The 19,011-nt window shown below is 37.6% G+C and overlaps 1 protein-coding gene across 4 annotated transcripts in view; it reads right to left on the bottom strand.

Annotated features, from left to right (window-relative positions):
* Positions 1-19,011, bottom strand: part of LOC113051912 (disintegrin and metalloproteinase domain-containing protein 10-like) — a 66,383-nt gene that overhangs the window by 8,333 nt on the left and 39,039 nt on the right. The window contains exons 5-10 of one of the 4 annotated variants that reach the window (XM_026216085.1): positions 11,634-11,734; positions 11,147-11,305; positions 10,964-11,056; positions 10,370-10,553; positions 8,199-8,252; positions 238-401 (exon numbers count right to left, since the gene is read on the bottom strand). In XM_026216085.1, coding sequence (XP_026071870.1) covers positions 238-401; positions 8,199-8,252; positions 10,370-10,553; positions 10,964-11,056; positions 11,147-11,305; positions 11,634-11,734 — 755 coding nt within the window. The remainder of the gene's footprint in view (positions 1-237; positions 402-8,198; positions 8,253-10,369; positions 10,554-10,963; positions 11,057-11,146; positions 11,306-11,633; positions 11,735-19,011) is intronic. The other 3 variants (XM_026216086.1, XM_026216087.1, XM_026216088.1) reach the window with 3 other exon arrangements.

Here is a 19,011-nt window from a genome sequence, read left to right as displayed (position 1 = left end):
AAACCCATCAGTTCAGAATAAAGCTGGTTTGTTGTTCCTAAACTGGCTTAAGAAGTCTGGGCAAGTTAAGTTGATGTTCAGCTTGACCATACTGAGAGCAGATAGCAAAAATTAGACGTCAGGTTATTCTAAAAGACTAGATAGATTAATTTGTTCATAAAGTATTCAGCTGAGGTGTATATTGTCTACTGCTAATCTGTCAAGGATGCTACACATGATTCAGTGAGAAGAACTCACCGGAGAGCCGAAGTTATGTCCGACCTCATGAGCGAAGGTGATGTGGGAGACTTTAGGGGGAACGTGTGAAGCATAGTTTTGCACTGTGATGATGCCAGTGTTCAGAGACTTCATCTTCTTATCGGTGTACTCTCTATACTTTTCACAGATTCCACCAGAGCTGCCTGAAACCAGACAAGCAGAAAATAAACAATAAATATATCCAAAATCTAACAAATCTCCGTATGATGGTAATATTATCCTCATCATTCTTAAGTGGCGAAATCATAAAGGAATTAAAAGAGCAATTACAACAAAAACAACTTTGAATACATTCTTTTGCTCAACTCATAAACATTTCTACAGGACATTCAAGTGAACTTTAACTTTTTCTTCTTTTTATTTTTCTTTACTTCCAACACAATTTAATTTGCAGAGCCAGCTATAATTGTCCAAATAGTATAAATACTTTGTCCCTTTCATCCCAACCATGCTGGCACAGCAACACTGGCTCAACCAATGATTTGGGGTTAAGCCAAGATGATCTCTTTGTTTAACCAATGGAAGATTTGGAGTGCGAAATATTTGTTTGGTGACACTGGTGTCTAAACTGGATTCATTAGTTAACACTGAGAAATTTAGAAATGAAGTGATCTCACAGTAGCTATGACTCAGATGTTTAAAAGTCACCTTCTGCTCAAATTAGAATAAAGAAAACAAATGAAGTGTACTGGAAAAATAACTCAAGCCAGGTGGGCAACACATCTCTTAAGAAACATTATTACAATAATTTAGAGTTTGAAATTTGTCATCTCAAGCTATTGTTTTGAATGGAAAAAAGCTTGAAATGAAACAGAGGCATGTTGTAATTCAGCTGTTTTCTCACAGATTATTACATCTGCACAATAAGAGAGCCTTAGCATCCAATCAGAAATCAAACTGCTGAACAAACTATAAAATACACTACAAGCACATCACTTATTAGTATCAAATTGTAAGCATGTTTGAATTAATTTTCTGTTATGTTCCCTGCCAAACACACATGCATCATGCATACAAACACAAACATGTAGGCAGATTAGTTTATTCATTCAGCAATTGCTGCTGTCCCTTGTGACTAGCCAGAATGAGCCCGAAGCAGCAGTAGTTTAAGGATTATTCAAATTCATTGTATAGATATTACTTATTATTTATATAGAAAAATCATTACAAAAAAATAAACAAAACTTTAATAAAAGCTTAAATAATGGAGAAACTGCAACAAACTATGCATCTCCGTGTTAGTGAGTGTCTGGGCAACAGGCAGAAATATGAACTGAAATCCCCAAAGTGATCTCAGAGTCTGAATATACCAAAGAGGTGAGGTAAATATACCAACCTTGCCAGCAACATAAATACATTAATAGAAACAAACATGCACTAACAGTGATGAAAAGAATCTAACTTTTAAAGGTGCCATAGAATGCAAAAATTACTTTTATAAGGTGTTTGAACATAGTGTGGCCACAGTGTGTGAAAACAACCAGCCTATAATGGTACAAATCCACTCACTCACTCCAAAAAATCCTAAACAGTTTCTCCACACAAGCAGTTCCAGACTATGATGAAATAGTTGGTGAAAGTCCCACCCATTTGTGACACTCTCTGCCCTATTAGCATATACACAGCCGGCAGCCATATCACCCTGGAGCCCAAGACCGGTTGCCCACTGAAGCTAAGCAGGGCTGAGCCTGGTCAGTACCTGGATGGGAGACCTCCTGAGAAAACTAGGTTGCTGCTGGAAGAGGTGCTAGTGAGGCCAGCAGGGGGTGCTCACCCTGTGGTCTGTGTGGGTCCTAGCGCCCCAGTGTAGTGATGGGGACACTATACTGTCAACAAGCACCGTCCTTCGGATGAGACGTTAAACCGAGGTCCTGACTCTCTGTGGTCATTAAAAATCCCAGGATGTCTTTCGTAAAGAGTAGAGGTGTGACCTCGGCATCCTGGCTAAATTCGCCCATTGGCCTCTGACCATCATGGCCTCCTAACAATCCCCATATCCGCTGATTGGCTTCATCACTCTGTCTCCTCTCCATCAGTAAGCTGCTGTGTGGTGGGCGTTCTGGCGCACTATGGCTGCCGTCGCATCATCCAGGTGGATGCTGCACACTGGTGGTGGATGAGGAGATACCCCTTGACTATGTAAGCGCTTTGAGTGTCTAGAAAAAAAGCGCTATATAAATGTAAAGAATTATTATTATTATTATTACACAGCCCTAAATGAGAAGCTGCAGTCCACCATTACTGTTCTCTTGCTGTATCTGCTGGAGGTACAATGTCAGCACCAAAGAGCCATTAAAAAAAAAAGTGTCGTGTGTTGGGATGCACCAATGAACATAGGAGTCTCCATAGACTGCTTTGGACACGTGGTTAACTTACTTTTTCGAAGGAAATGTCCTGAAAAAAAAAAAAAAAAAAAAAAAAAAAAAAAAAAAAAAAATATTATATATATATATATATATATATATATATATATATATATATATATATATATATATATATATATATACACTTTATGCTAACATTTTACACTGGACTGCCTCACAAACAAGGGTCAATTCAGTGCTGCAGTCGTACTAAGATTGCTTCTGGAATAAATAAATAAATAAGGACATTTCATAGACTCTTTTTGCCGTTTGTACTGCGTTTGAGCTCAGTCACTATATCGATTATTTTTTATCTTAAAAATCAATTTTATACACCATTTCCATTTCTATAATGTGTGAATATATCCTCTGTCATATTCTACAACAAAAACAATCAGAGCGCCTCGTTATCACTAGTTTTATTTTGATCTCCCAGGTCCGCTATTTGCTTATAGCCCATTAGCATCGGCAGCATGGTTGCTGTTAATCACGCTTGCATTGCTAATACTCTATTCACACAAATTACCATTGCTTTACTCACTACTTGCTTTAATGGCAGATGTATGTCTACCTTTGATTGCAGGTGAGGACACGTTCGAGCTGCATTCAGCGCAGCTCGAGCTGGAGAACATGGAGAAGCAGATTCGCAACCTGGAGGTGAGGCAGGCCCAGCTGATAGAGAGCCTTGCTGGAGACCTCCCGGGCTGATGCTCACAAGTCCGGGGTAAGTATACAGCACACTGCTAATAGTCCCACAACGTTTACTCCATGTGTTTCTCTGCACAGGCCCGATGCACCCAGAATGCGATCTTCCCAGATGTCCTTCACTTCTGCGCTGGGACACCACGGACCCTGGGTGCATCCACAGCTATTTGTTAATAATTGGAATCATTTCTGGGAGTATCCTAGGCTGTTTCGCGCTGATGGCCTGCACCCCAGCAGAGTCGGAACAGAGCTCCTCTCTGACAATATCTCTAGGACACGTCGCTCTATATGACTAGTAAGCAAATTCTCAAATAACTATTATGATGATTTTTGTTCTACACGCTCAAATGATAGAAGTACTTGCGCTGTCCAATCTATTAAGACTGTGTCTGTTCCCAGAATAGTGAGGTCAAAATATAAATTTAATATAGGATCTAGAGAAAATCTTATCGTGATTAAACCAGAAAAATGTAAAGTAAATGAACAAAAAACATTTTTAAAGTCTACTCCACCAAACTTCTGTTATAAGCATGAGCCCCGTCAGACTGGTCGTGGCGGAGGTGTTGCAACAATATATAGCGATATTCTCAATGTTACCCAGAAATCAGGATACAGGTTTAACTCATTCAAAATACTTCTGCTTAATGTTACACTGTCAGATATGCAAAAGAGATTCATTGTGTCTCTTGCTCTGGCTACTTCTTATAGACCACTAGGGCCATATACAGAATTCTTAAAAGAATTTCCTCTCAGACCTTCTGGTTACAGTTGATAAAGCTTTAATCATGGGAGATTTTAATATTCACGTTGATAATACAAATGATGCATTAGGACTCGTGTTTACTGACCTAATAAACTCTTTTTGAGTCAAGCAAAATGTCACTGTGCCCAATCATTGTTTCAATCATACACCAGATTTAATTATATCGCATGGAATCGATCTTACTGATATAGATATTGTACCTCAAAGGGATGATGTTACAGAACATTTCCTTGTATCCTGCATGCTGCGTATTACTAATATTAACTATATGGCTCAGCGTTACCGTCTGGGAAGAACTATTGTTCCAGCCAACAAAGACGGATTTGCAAATAAAATGCCTGCTCTTTCTCAACTGCTATTTGTACCCAAAAATACACATGAACTAAATGAAATGACTGGAAACATGGGCACTATTTTCTCTAATACAAAGCTGTTGCCCCCATCAAATTGTTAAAGGTTGGAGAAAAACGTACTGTGCCATGGTATACAGTAACAGTAATACTCATCTCAAGAAAGAAACTCGTAGTCTTGAACGCAAATGGAGAAAAACTAACTTGGAAGTTTTTAGAACTGCGTGAAAAAAAACAACAGTATGTCCAGCTATAGACAGGCTCTAAAAGCTGCCAGGGCTGAGCATATCCACAAACTCATTGAAAATAACCAAAACAATCCAAGGTTTTTATTTTTAGGTTTTAAGTGGCTAAATTATCAAATAACCGGACGCCACCTGATTCAAATATTCCACCGATGTTAAATAGTAATGACTTCATGAATTTCTTCACTGATAAAATAGATAACATTAGAAATATAATGGGGAATGTAGATTCTACAGCGTCTAATACTTCAGTTTCATCCATCGCACTTAAAGATAAACTGCAGTGCTTCACAACTATAGGACAGGAAGAGCTAAATAAACGCATCACTGTATCTAAACCAACAACATGTTTATTAGATCCTGTACCCACTTAATTACTGAAAGAGTTGTTACCTGTAGCCGAAGAACCGCTTCTCAATATTATTAACTCAATGTTATCTTTAGGTCACGTCCCAAAACAATTTAAGCTAGCGGTTATTAAGCCTCTTATTAAGAAACCAAAACTAGATCCTAGTGAACTGGCAAATTATAGGCCTATTTCAAATCTTCCATCTATGTCTTTTGAAAAAACTTGTGTCTGCTCAATTGAGCTCCTTCCTGCAAAAAAAATTTTGTATGGAGAATTTCAGTCAGGTTTCAGGCCCCACCATAGCACAGAAACTGCACTTTGTTAAACTTACAAATGACCTGCTTCTGGCAGAGCAGATCAAGGCTGCATCTCATTGCTAGTTTTACTTGATCTTAGTGCTGTGTTAGACACCATAGATCATGACATACTCATAGACAGATTACAAAACTATACAGGTATTCAAGGGCAGGCTTTAAGATGGTTTAGATCCTACATGTCTGATCGCTACCATTTTGTTTATTTAAATGGGGAGTCATCTCATTTATCAACAGTAAAATATGTAGTGCCACAAGGATCCGTCCTAGGTCCCCTTCTATTTTGAATATACATCTTGCCCCTTGGTAATATTATTAGAAAATACGGGATTTGGTTCCACTTTTAAGCTGATGATACTCAGCTATATATCTCAAGGAGACCAGATGAAACTTCTAAATTATCTAAGCTCACAGAGTGTGTTAAAAATGGAAAAGATTGGATGACCAATAATTTTCTCCTATTAAATTCAGATAAGAGAGGGATATTAATTATTGCACCAAAAAAACAGTACACAGAATCTTGTAGATTACAATTTGCAACTAGACAGACATACTGTTACATCCTCTACAGTCAAAAATTGGGGTGTTATATTAGACAGCAACTTGTCTTTTGAAAACCATATTTCCCATGTTACAAAAACTGCATTCTTCCATCTTAGAAACATTGCCAAGCTACGAAACATGTTACCGGTTTCTGATGCAGAAAAGCTATTTCATGCATTCATGACCTCTAGACTGGACTACTGTAACACACTTCTAGGTGGTTGTCCTGCATCTTCAATAAGCTACAGGTAGTCCAAAATGCAGCTGCTAGAGTCCTTACCAGGTCAAGAAAATATGATAATATTACCCCAATTTTACAGTCTCTGCACTGGCTACCTATTAAGTTCCGTATCAGTTACAAATTAATATTACTTACCTATAAGGCCCTAAATGGTTTAGCTACTGTGTACATAACTAGCCTCATAACCCGTTACAATCCATCACGCACCCTAAGGTCTCAAAACGCTAGGATAGGATAGCAAAGTCCACTAAAGGAGGTAGAGATTTCAAGAATTTTCACATTCTTATTCTTTAGCTTGGGTTAAACTAATATACACATATACAAAAGCTCCAGTCTGGATCCAGAACACCTGAGAAGAGATGATGCTGACCCCTCAGATGGCCCCAGATAAAGCTAACCCTGAATCAACAAACAGAACTAACAAATATTGCTGCAAGTATAATTGCATCATATAATAATTGCTGTTAATAATGTTCATTGTCTGGCTGACTATGTCTCGTATTGATTTTTCTGAAAAATCCTGTCATATGCACACAAACTGACAGTCACTACTTATAAGCAACTACTAAATATTGTTGAAACATAATTTTCTGTAAAGTTGCTTTGTAATGATTTGTATCGTAAAAAGCACTATACAAATAAAAATAAACTCGAATAGACTTCTATTATGTTAATAAGTTAAATATAATTAATACAGACTTACCCAAAACCTAGTCCTAAATTAACATATTTAGCATTTTTACAATTTATTTTCAGTATGTATTTACATGTTTGTTTGTTACAAATAAATGTATTATTACTATATTAAAAAATATTCCTAATTAATAATAATACATATTTATTAATTACATTTATTTTCCAAATACAAATTCCTGCAAAGAATACATTTAGCTAACTTCAAGGAACAGTTACGGCCTCAAAGTATAGCATAGTACATGCACACACAAACAGTGTGAGGTCTTGTTAGACTGTGCATTGAGGTTAATGAAGACGACATGACCAGTCCCACATTCAAGCGTCAGTGTTAATACTCATGAACAAAACATCTGAATAGCAGGTCTCCAGCACTGCCTCACCTCCTGACATGCATGCTGCAATCATTTCAGATTAGTAGTAGGGTTGTGCGATTAATCAAAATCATTATAAAATCACAATTTGAGCGTGCACAATTTCTAAATCACTTTATAGCACAATTTTTCATGGCCCCGTCCTCCCGCAGTATGCTATCTGATCCAATCAGAATGCAGCGCGCCTCAACGGAGCGCGAGAACAGAACAGACTGGGCATATGCCTACGTAAGTCCAGGTTCACACACTCTGTCTGTGGTGCATATTTTTTTCCGAGCCCATGTTAACGGATCACAGCGTTCACACTGCACTTGATAAAAGATGTGAAAGATGGGAACAGAAAAGGTTAGAAATAGAAAGGTGCTAAAATAATTCATATCTAGCACATGAGCATAGAAAGAGTTCTGAGTGCACAGAACACAGTTTGAGCTAGATGAGAGGCACGTTTTAAGTGCGATCACTCTCTCCGGGTGAGAGCAGCGTGTATCTGAGCAAGCACATCTGGTATTGTGACAGAGCAAAGGAAATCTGCATACGAGCAGAGAGATTTGTGCTCGCGCATTATTTTAATGTGCTTTCGCGTTACAATATTGCGCTCTCACTGCTGCTTCTGTACCGCAGAGTGTGTGTATACACATACTGTATACGCACTGCAAACGGAGTACGTGTGAACCTGTATAATGTATAACAAATATTTTTCAACACCTTAAGCACCACTAAAATTAGCTCTATGACCAATGCAAGGCAAAAAAGAAAAAAAAAACCCTGGATTTACTGAGTCATAAATACTGAATTCATTTATGACTCTAAAGCATGTATGTGTGTGTCAAAATTGATTAAAATCAAAATTTCTAAACTGATCAAACAAATTGCGATAGGTATTTTTTTTTCAACCTCGCACAACCCTAATTAGTAGACACTAATTTAGGTCACTTGCACAAACATAAAACCTCTCAAGAGACAAGACTGTGGAGACTTTTCATGGCAGTTCTGATCGTACCTGTAGGAGCCCCGACTCGAGTCCGACCCAGGACTCCATCATCAGAGTTTTCATCTGTGAAGACACAGGCTAGGCAGTAGTCATCGTGATTCTGCTGAAAAGCCCTCTACTTTGTACTAACATTTTATACTAGACTGCCTCACAAACGAGGGCCAGTGAGTGCTGGAGTTGTGCAAAGATTGCTTTTGGAAGAGGGATTGATACAAACGCATCGTGCTCAAACGTCCAGACAAAGTAAGCATCACGCGTCATATTTTGTTTCCCAAAAGAGCTTTGGCTCTCTGTAAGGCTAATGTTGCTAAAGCTACCATTGTCTCTGTCTGTTCTCACTAATTCTGCCTTCACATGCTACCAGAATGATTGTGAATAGGAATGTGGTTAGCAAAGTGTTCAGTAACAGTCACTGTAACACCAGTCTGCCCGCGAGCATGAGCTCTTGAAGCTCCGCACTCTTCTTTTAAGGGAGCAGGGTTGCCAGGACTTTGCAACAAAACCCTCCTAACAGGGTGTTTATCAAGCAGAGCTGAAAGGCAAATTGTACTCAGTTCTATGGGCCTATTCAGTGTGCAAAGTTTTAATGCAGAACTGTCCTAAATTCTCTGTACCTTGAGACCAATGCAGTTTAGAAAACGACTTAAAGTAAAAAAATAAAAACAAAAATCTCACAGAAAACGAAGAACATGATATAATCAATGCCATTTAAACACATCTATCTAAATAAGGACATTTCATACACTTCACTGTTAATAAGTTAAATATAATTAATACAGACTTACCCTAAACCTAGTCACTAAATTAACATATTTAGCATTTTTACAAATTATTTTCAGTATTTATTTTCATGTTTATTACAAATAAATGTATTATTAATATTATTAAAAATGAGTTCCTAATTAATAATAACAAATATTAATTACATTTATTTTCCAAATGCAAATTACTGCAAAGAATATATTTAGCTAACTTCAAAGAACAGCTATGCCCTCAAAGTATAACATACTACATGTGCACACAAATAGTGTGAGGTCTTGTCAGACTGTGTATAGAGGTCACTGTTGGGAACGTTACTTTAAAAAAGTAATTGGTTATAGTTACTCACTACTTGTTCCAAAAAGTAACTGAGTTAGTAACTGAATTGCTCTTTAGTAGAAGTAACTCGTTACCAGGGAAAGTAACTATTTGCGTTACTGTTTAAAAAATAAAAAGTTGCTATATGTCAAAGAATTTGTATTTTTTGAGCAGTTTTAACAAGTCAGTTGAAATGAGTAGAATAGACAGGTGTTCGTACATAACTTTCGATATGTATTGCACGTCAACAGACAGCAAGAGTTTTATCCTCCACTTCAAGTATTATCTTGGTTAGAAAAGTGTTTTTGGCCACTAGCTTTGTAGATGCGTGTGTCGTTGTGAGATGCTTCATTAAATTAGAGTTGCTTACAACGGATGTCGACAAAATCTTCGCTCCTGGACATAATATACACATTAAATGCACGTTCTTGCCTTTGACCACAATTAATTTTAAGTAGTGCTTATATCTCCACCTTGGAAATGCCAACTTTTCATCGGATTGCTCCTGACTCGCCATCTCTGCTGCTGCTGCGAATCTGTTTAGCTGTTGCGTGTGTGTGAGGCGCCGCTGGCGCGTGTGCTGGCATGTGCGTAAAAACACTGGCTCTGATTAGCTACCATGAAACACATGACTCTGCCTTAGCCAATCATAATCGCTGATTTCGTTATTAACCCACCTCCTCACTAGCTGTGTGAGCCAGGGGTGCATTCGGATTACAGTTTATTAAATTAATGCATAGTAACGCACCGCATTTATCGCCCAGTAATGTTAACGGCGTTATAACGACGGGAAAAGTAATTAATTAGATTACCCCGTTACTGAAAAAATAACGTCGTTACCTAATGCCTTTCTTTTAAACGGCGTCATTCCAAACACTGATTGAGGTTAATGGAGATGACACGACCAGTCCCACATTCAACTCTCAGTGATAATACTCATGAACAAAACATCTGAATAGCAGGTCTCTAGCACTGCCTCACCTCCTGGCATGCATGCTGCAATCATTTCAGATTAGCATACACTAATTTAGGTCACTTGCACACACATAAGACCTCTGAAGAGCCAAATCTGTGGAGACTTTGTAAGGCATCTCTGATCATACCTGTAGGACTCCCGACCCAGGCCAGACCCAGGACACCATCATCAAAGTCTCTATCTGTGAAGACATAGGCTAGGCAGAAGTCATTGTGATTCTGCTCAGAGTTGAGTTCAAGAAATTTCTCCACACCAATGTTGGGTAATCGAAAAGGGTTAGAATCAAGCTTTGCATCATCGGTAGTGTTGATCTGAAATAAAAATGCAAAAAAACATCAGTTTAATACAACAGACTGCAGTCTATGTTCATGTTCTGTGTGAACGCCCCGTTAAGCAGCAAAAAAAAAAAAAAAAAGATTAAAATTGTTTTAGAGGAGTAGCCTGGGACCAAAAAGTGAATTATACAAGTCTTCAAAAGTGCTGCAGTACAGGTCTGACATGCTTTTATTTATATTTGGTCAATCCTGGCTGAGATCTGTAACCCCTCTGATGGAACTTGTATTCTAACCAGCAAATCACATTGAAGAAGAATATCCTGTTTATATTCCAGACATATTTACATTAGCATCAGTAACTACAAATTACACTTAATCCATATTTCACTAGGGAATGACATGCATATAATTAAAAAGTAGACGGAAGAAAGAGAGAACACACTCACCTTGATTCTCTTCACCATGAAGCCAATATTGCGGATGCCCTTAAAATCTGTGTTTTGATAGATGGAGTCAATGGCCTTCACATGACTGGAAATCTGCAAACCCAAAAGAACAACCATATAAATGTACAATGTAAAAAGATGCAGGTACCATATACCACTGAGTCACCTGTGCTTCAGGTGTACCTGTGCGATCACAGCATCCCTGCTGCCGTAGTATTTGTAAAAGAGATGATCTGTCTGGATGAAGAGCTGACAGGTATTTTTCTCTGCCTGTGCTGCACGACGTTTCCTCAGAATCACCGGTCCATCAGCCATCTCTTCGTCAATCACGTGGTTCGGCTGCTGCAGAAAAAAATCAGCAGGATGCATAAAAAATTAAGTGAAGAGTCTAAGAATAAAAACATTTATGTTTGGGCAAATAGATAAAATAATTTATAATTATTTATAAAAAAAAAAATTCATTTCTCATAATTTAGAATCTATATCTAATTTATATCTGATGAATTATGGATGTATTTAGGCAAGGTATCAAATTAAAATCTGAAATTCAGAACCACCGGAAACAGGAAATGTGTCAAATATCTGTGTGTGGCCCGGTTTCCATGTTTGTTTGTATTGTGAGATCAGGATCATGATGCTAGTTGGTGATATCAGGGTTGTTGGTGCTGACCTGGGTGGGCTTCTTCACTGCAGATGCCTGGTATTTCTTCATCCTCTCAAAAACAGAGTGATCTGCACAGCCACCTTCTGCTCCATATTTATGAGGATAATCTGGGTAGGTAAAATTAAGAGTTTCTTGAAAACCAAAGCATGAACCATACTGTTAACATGTGAAGTCTCTAATCAGGTGACCCGCTGCAATTGTAATTCACTCAACTTCATTAATTTATGCCATTTTATTTACATTTTCTATTTATTTTAAACTTCAGTATTAGACATAATAATATGAAGCTTTACAGTAGGGAAACTGCAAAGAGCACTATCACACATTAGACCTAAGGGAAAACTGCAAACGCAGCAGTTACCAAGTTCACCTATTCCTGTAACTGTAATGGGAACTGCACAAAGCGTTATTGATATTTGACTTCTCAGCCTTTTTGTGACTGCAGATTATAAAATCTATTATATTAACTGCACTGCTTACTATTTACAGAATTTAACACAGCACTGACAGGTTCTTTCATTATTGCTACTGCTGACCGATCACTACTTGATGGCTACATTTGATGACTGAACAAAGAAAAGGTTCTGTACTTCCACTCACACTCACAACTTGTATATTTAATGGATAAAACACCATTCAATTTGGAGTTGGTCAAAAAATACAGTAACAACTTTAATTTATGAAATACAATTAAAAACTCATCTATTTTTAATATATTTTATGTAAAATGTAATGTATTTTTGTGATGTCAAAGCTTTAAATCAGAGATTACTCCAGTCCTAATTGTCACATGATCCAGAAATCAACCCCCCCCCCCCCACCCACCATTGTTATTGCATCCTTGTTGAATAAAAGTACAAAAAAAGTACACAAAATATATCTTAAGAGGAATATAATATAAAAATATTGGTGCACTTTATTTTACAGTACGTGTACTTGCATGTACTTAAACTGTACTTACAGTGTATTTATCTAGGAAAGTTCTGGTAATACAAGGTAACTACATGGGGTAGGGTTAGGTTTAGGGGTAGGTTCAGGGTTAGTACCTAGTTATTACATAGTTATTGTAATCACTATTATAAGTACATATTGTGTACATGGGGAACAGGACTGTAAAATAAAGCGCTACCAAAATATTTATGCAATATTTATGCAGATTTTATTCTGGACTCTGCTTTCACTTCTTGCAATAACCAAACATCAGCAGAATAGAAAATTAATGTATAATCAAGAGTCTACTCTAGATATTGTACTGTATATTTTTAGTGGAATATGTCTGTCTGTCTGTTTTTTACAATAAAAATAAATAACACTTTATTGGCTTTTCTGCATGCTTCTATGTGTTTAGATTTTTTTCTGTTGTTATTAATGGCGCCCCATTAATAAAATCCAATCCTTTTATCATCTTTTAACATTCCAATCACTGTAAAAAGGAATTATTGATGCTGAATTGACATTATGATATGTTATTATGTTGATCACCTCTGGACTCAACCTTGCACAAATCCAAATTCTGAGCCATTATGTCAGGCACGCTATTTCAAGCTCCGAGGATATTTTATAATACTCACATCAAAATGTAAAATTTTGTCAGTACAGCAAAAAAAAAAAATAAAAAAAAAAAAAAAAATAATAATAATAATAATAATAATTCACTGCCTTCAAATTTGGTAATTTGGCAGAACTCTGAAAGTTCACTCAGTGTCTAAGAGAACTCCACAGAAAACAGTAACCAAACACAGACACTGAGAAGCCCACACAAGTTACTCTCTTAATAATCTATACAGTTCGGCATCATGTGCATGGCTTCGTGACATCACGAATATGCATCTGGTAGAGTGTAACTGCTGCATTAGCCCGTCCGTCACTGGATGATTCACAGGACGAAAAAGGTGTACAAGGAAGTGTGAAGACACTGAAGCTCACCCATGAACATCTCTTGTTTACTTCAAGCAAGAACTGACTGTTGTGGAATGATGTTAGCATGTACAGACAATGAGTCATCAAAATGTGCTCTGTCATGTGAGGGCATGGAGGAGAAGAGAATATGTATGTGGCTGAAGGTCATGGTGGTAGTTAAGGAAAGACTGTCACGCTGATCTCTGATCACAACGACTCAATTTCTTCTCTGTGAGGTTTTTCTTGTCCCTCACTGAATACGGCCCTATTCAAATGCAAATCTATGCTGGGCAGAACAAGAGAGACATCTGTCTAGAGGAAACAAGTCTGAAAGTTAATCCCAAGTGCCTCGAGGAAAGTACTGAAATCTGTCTTCTGAGATGAGAAAAGTCTCTGACTTGTCAAAGTAATCTAAATGGAAGAATTAGCTTTAAACTAAAATCCCAGATTTGTTTTTACTCTTGCAATAAAATAAAAAATGTGGATTATTTGAAGTTATTCATGCCCTGAAACACTAAGTAATGAATAGCAAAACAACAACACCACATAAATAAAACTACAAACAGCTACTCAGAAACACAAGCTGTGGTTGTGAGAGGTTGTCTCAAGTGGGAAGTGCAGGGTTTCAGTATTAAGAACCCATATTGTGATGACAATATCAAAATATGCAATAATGCCAGATGATCCATTAAAAACGTACGCTGACTGACTTCCACAAGGTGCGGGTCCTGGAACAACCAGGTGTGAGAAAGCATCATGGGACCGAGGGAAATTACCGGAGGCAAATGCCAGGTTAGTAAGAAGACCTAAATTGAACTCTAAAATCTTTGTTGAAAGATATTTTTCCCAGGACCAAAAGGATGTTGAACAGGAAAATGTCTCCTACAGGAAAACAAAGACTTCCTGAAAAAACTTCATATTAGTTATCCATTAATCTGCATCAATACAGTACAGTAGATGTGTTCACAGTAGTGAATGCGTGTAGATGAAATTATGAATTTGATGATTTCTCAAAGGGAAATATTTGTGATCTTGGTTTACAGCGGCTTCAGGACTAAAGCTCTGCTGGAGCATTAAATTATTCTAGTTAATATTAATTCCCTTAAGTTAGATATTAAGAACAGCAGCCCAATGAAAGAATAATTAATTATAGGCATTTCTTTTAAGAGAAGTTGACTGAAACCAATTCTAAATATGGTCAATTACATTCTTCAAAATTTTTGATTTTAGCATTTAAAGGTTCAGTGAGGTTTTCCTTAAAGTGTGTGTTTCATTTGTAACATACCCACATGAAACATTATGAGCCTGGCATGAGCCAATGAGTGATCCAGAGTTCAGTCCCCTCTCCAGCTGCACTCCTGACTTCTGTACTTGTGCTTCAATAGACCACTGTCAGCCACAATTAAATCTTTCTTTTTCGTTCCCATAGATAGAAACTCACGGTCCCCATTTGACCGCATCCAGTCTTGCAATGAACACACATCAGCTCTATTTAATGATGATAAACTCTCTAACTTATTGTATATGCACCAACTCAGCATGTAAACAGCATATGTCTGTGAGCTAGAGTTAGTTATCGTGTTCCTCCCACAACTGATAGCGCTACTGAGCACTTCATCACTTCAAAGTACTAGAATGACATAGGTGTGAGGAAAAGACACTTCATTTCCTTTTGCACTAGTACATGCTGTTAACATTAGAATCAGTTTCCTTGTTGCTTGTCCAGTTTTGTAATGTATTCTCTTAAAGGGACAGTTCAAATATCATAATTTTCTCACCTTCAGATTGTTCTAACCCTCTATGATGCACTTTCTTCTGTGGAACATGAAAGAAGATATTCTGAAAGCCAATGTCCAAACATTATTGAACACTGGACCCACGGACTTTGATTGTATGGAAAAAAACAACAACAGATTATTATTATTTTTTAAATATCTTCATCATTGAATAAAACAGGGACTTATGTGAGGATCCTGTTTGTGGACTTTAGTTCGGCTTTCAATACCATCATCCCAACAGCCCTCCAGACCAGTCTGACCCAGCTCTCTGATCTTAGCTCTATCTGTCAGTGGATCACCAGCTTTCTGACAGATAGGCAACAGTTAGTGAAACTGGGGAAATTCATGTCAAACAGCCGCTCCACCAACACTGGTGCCCCTCAGGGATGTGTTCTCTCCCCACTGCTCTTCTCACTGTACACCAACCACTGCACCTCTAAAGACCCCTCTGTCAAGCTCCTAAAGTTTGACAGATGACACTACAGTCATCATCCTCATCCAGGACGAGCAGCTGGCTGTCTGGTGCAGTCTTAACGACCTGAAGCTGAACACACTAAAAAAAGTGGACTTTAGGAGAAACCCCCCTGCACTCCCCCCACTCACCATCATGAACAGCCCTGTGGCTGCAATGGAGTCATTCAGATTCCTGGGAACCACCATCTCTCAGGACCTGAAGTGGGACAATCACATTAGCCCCTTTTCACACTGCGCGTCGGACCTGGCAAATTGCCGGAACATTGCCAGGTTACCTTCTGTGTGAAAGCAAACATGTCCTGGGATTGATTCCGGCATTGAACCCGGGTAGGGGACCTAGTAACATTGCCGGGTTCAGCCCTGGGAAGAGTGCTGTGTGAACAAAAGCCAGATCTAATGCCGTGTTGTAATGATGACGCATGACTCTTTTACCAGCTGTTTTGAAGGAAGATCAACGTTCACGACAAAAATATGTGCAGAGATCAGTTAGTTCCTGATATTCCGCACTGATTCTGAGATTGTTCGCGATCTTCAGCGAAAGTATAACGTGCCTAACGTTTTCGACTCATACATTACACGTCACGCCCTGATGTCACGTCTCGTTGCGGGACCTTTATGTGTTGTGTGTGTAATCACTGGCAGTGTGAAAGTGCAAAATCTAGCGACCCGGGAACAATTGGCGGAACACTTTACCTGTGTATTTGCCGGAATGGCAGTGTGAAAGGGGCTATTGACTCCATTGTGAAAACGGCCCAACAAAGGTTGTACCAGCTGAGTAACATTAACCTGCCACAGGAGCTGCTGAAACAGTTCTACTCCACCATCGAGTTTGTACTATGCACTTCAATAACTGTCTGGTTTGGTTCAGCTACAAAATCAGACATCAGAAGACTACAGAGAACGGTTCGGACTGCTGAAAGGATAATCGGTGCTCTCCTGAGAGCAGAGCTGCAAATATTAGAACAGTCAGGCACAAGAACAGTTTCTTCCCCCAGGCAATCTACCTCGTAAACAGTTAAATGTTCCCCACTTATGCAATAACAATTTGCAATATCCTTATATTTATTTGTTACCCCTCCATCCTAGTACATCCCTGCATCTTATTCAATCCTATTCCATTATTATTTATAGCACAATTGTTTGTACACTTACTTATTTGACTTTTTGTCTGTGTGTTGTTGTCCCTGTGTACTGGAAGCCTATGTCACTAAAACAAATTCCTTGTATGTGCAAGCATACTTGGCAATAAAGCTCTTTCTGATTCTGATTCTGATTCTGTATTCAAGTGGTACACACAAAGTTTGGTGTCAACATGCCAACACATTGCAGAGAGACAGCCTCATATCTCATTTTGGTTTCATGCCTCAGACTCGTTGCTGTGGTATGCGAAAACGGTTTAATAGCGTACGCAGTTTGTGTTCAGCGGATATTCTCCAAAATGTCTCTACAGTGATGCGGAAAGACACTGAGGAGGCAAATCATTGAACAATTGTAATGTTAGTTTTCTTTGTATACAAAACGTATTCTCGTCGCTTCATAGCATTACGGTTGAACCACTGATGGCAGATGGACAATTCAGAGAATATCTTTCATATTTTTCTGGACCTTAACAGTGTAATTTACTTGGCAGTCAACGGGACAGTCACAAGCCTTCTGATTTTCATCCAAAATATTTATAATTGTGTTCTGAAGATGAACAAAGCTGTTATGAGTTTGGAATGACATGGGGCAGCTGATTAATGACATAATTTTCATTTTGGGGTGAAGTAACCCTTTAATACCAGTCTCATTACAAGAGTCAAAATTCACAGAAAGCCATTAGCATTTATTTGAAATTTCATGATAACTTTTGACCACAAGGTGGCACTGTCTCAAAATTGTATGAGTACTTTCAAGTCATTGTCTCAATGATACATACAAAGTTTTTTAATGTTACGCCAGTATCATTTTATTTTACATTCCTATTCCTCATGTACATACTATGTACTTATAATAGTGATTACAATAAATATGTAATAACTAGGTACTAACCATGAACCTACCCCTAAACCTACCCCTACCCCATGTAGTTACCTTGTGTTACCAGAACGTTCTTAGATAAATACACTGTAAGTACACGTACTGTAAAATAAAGTGCTACCGTTACACCAATGCATTTGTAAAATGTAGCATTTTATATCATAATACTCTATTGTAGTCTATGGCAATTTTGTCTGAAGATGAAGGTCTTGGTGAAAATCGTATGAATCGTCTAGGATGGACAAGTTCTAAAAAGTAGGTTTTACAAACAAATAAAATAGCGAAAAAACAAAACCTTACTTTTTTTTAATTTTGGTGTCAGTTTGACTCTGCATGAGCCAAGGAATCTGAGGATCCAATAATTTTCCTTCCCTCATGATTCAAAAGTTATTAGCATAAAGGTGAGAGAATTTTTGAGCTGCTATATACTTCAAGAGCTCAACAAAAGTATTAATTTCTTTCAAAGGAATAATAAAGAAAAAAATAATACAACTGCCACATACGTTTAAAAAATTGTGTATATAATATTTATATAAAGAGAAAAGTGTACCAGATACCAAGCTGCTAATCTTTGACAGGCTGTGACTTTTTATAATTTCTTTTATATGAGGATATTATAACAGTGATAACATTCACTAGTATTTAAGAGGATTTATCAGCCTGCTGAGCTGGAAAAGTGCACCACTATGTTTGATTAAGGGAGAGAGTGACAGAATGCAAGATAGGGAGAGTAAGATAAACAGGACTCAAGCTTGTTTCCTTCAAACTTGTAGTCTGTGCCTAGTCTGGGGAAAAGGGGAAGATCATTGTACATAATGTACATACTGTACATAAAAGGGATTATGCTAAAAGTAGTTTATTTACATTTTGATGCATCTAAAGCTGAGCAACTGGTTATCTTAAAATGACTTGATGAATATGTTAATGTTCAAAATTTTGGGGTCATTCAGATTTTTTTGAAATAAATTAATACTTTTATTCAGCAATGATTCATCAATTGATTAACAGCATCAATAACAGTATCAATGCAGTTAAAGGAATAATAAAAAAGAGAAAACAGTTACTTTACATAGTAATAATATTTCACAATATTATTATGATTTCTTTTTTTTTATCAATAATTGAAGCTTTAAAAGGAATAATAACAAAGATAAAATAATGCCAAATATTTTTATCTTTGCCCACTTTGGCCTAAATATCTGCCATTCTTTTTT

The sequence above is a fragment of the Carassius auratus genome, chromosome 32, assembly GCF_003368295.1.
Source record: "Carassius auratus strain Wakin chromosome 32, ASM336829v1, whole genome shotgun sequence".
Lineage (NCBI taxonomy): Eukaryota > Metazoa > Chordata > Actinopteri > Cypriniformes > Cyprinidae > Carassius > Carassius auratus.
This window is presented reverse-complemented; position numbering and strand designations above follow the sequence as displayed.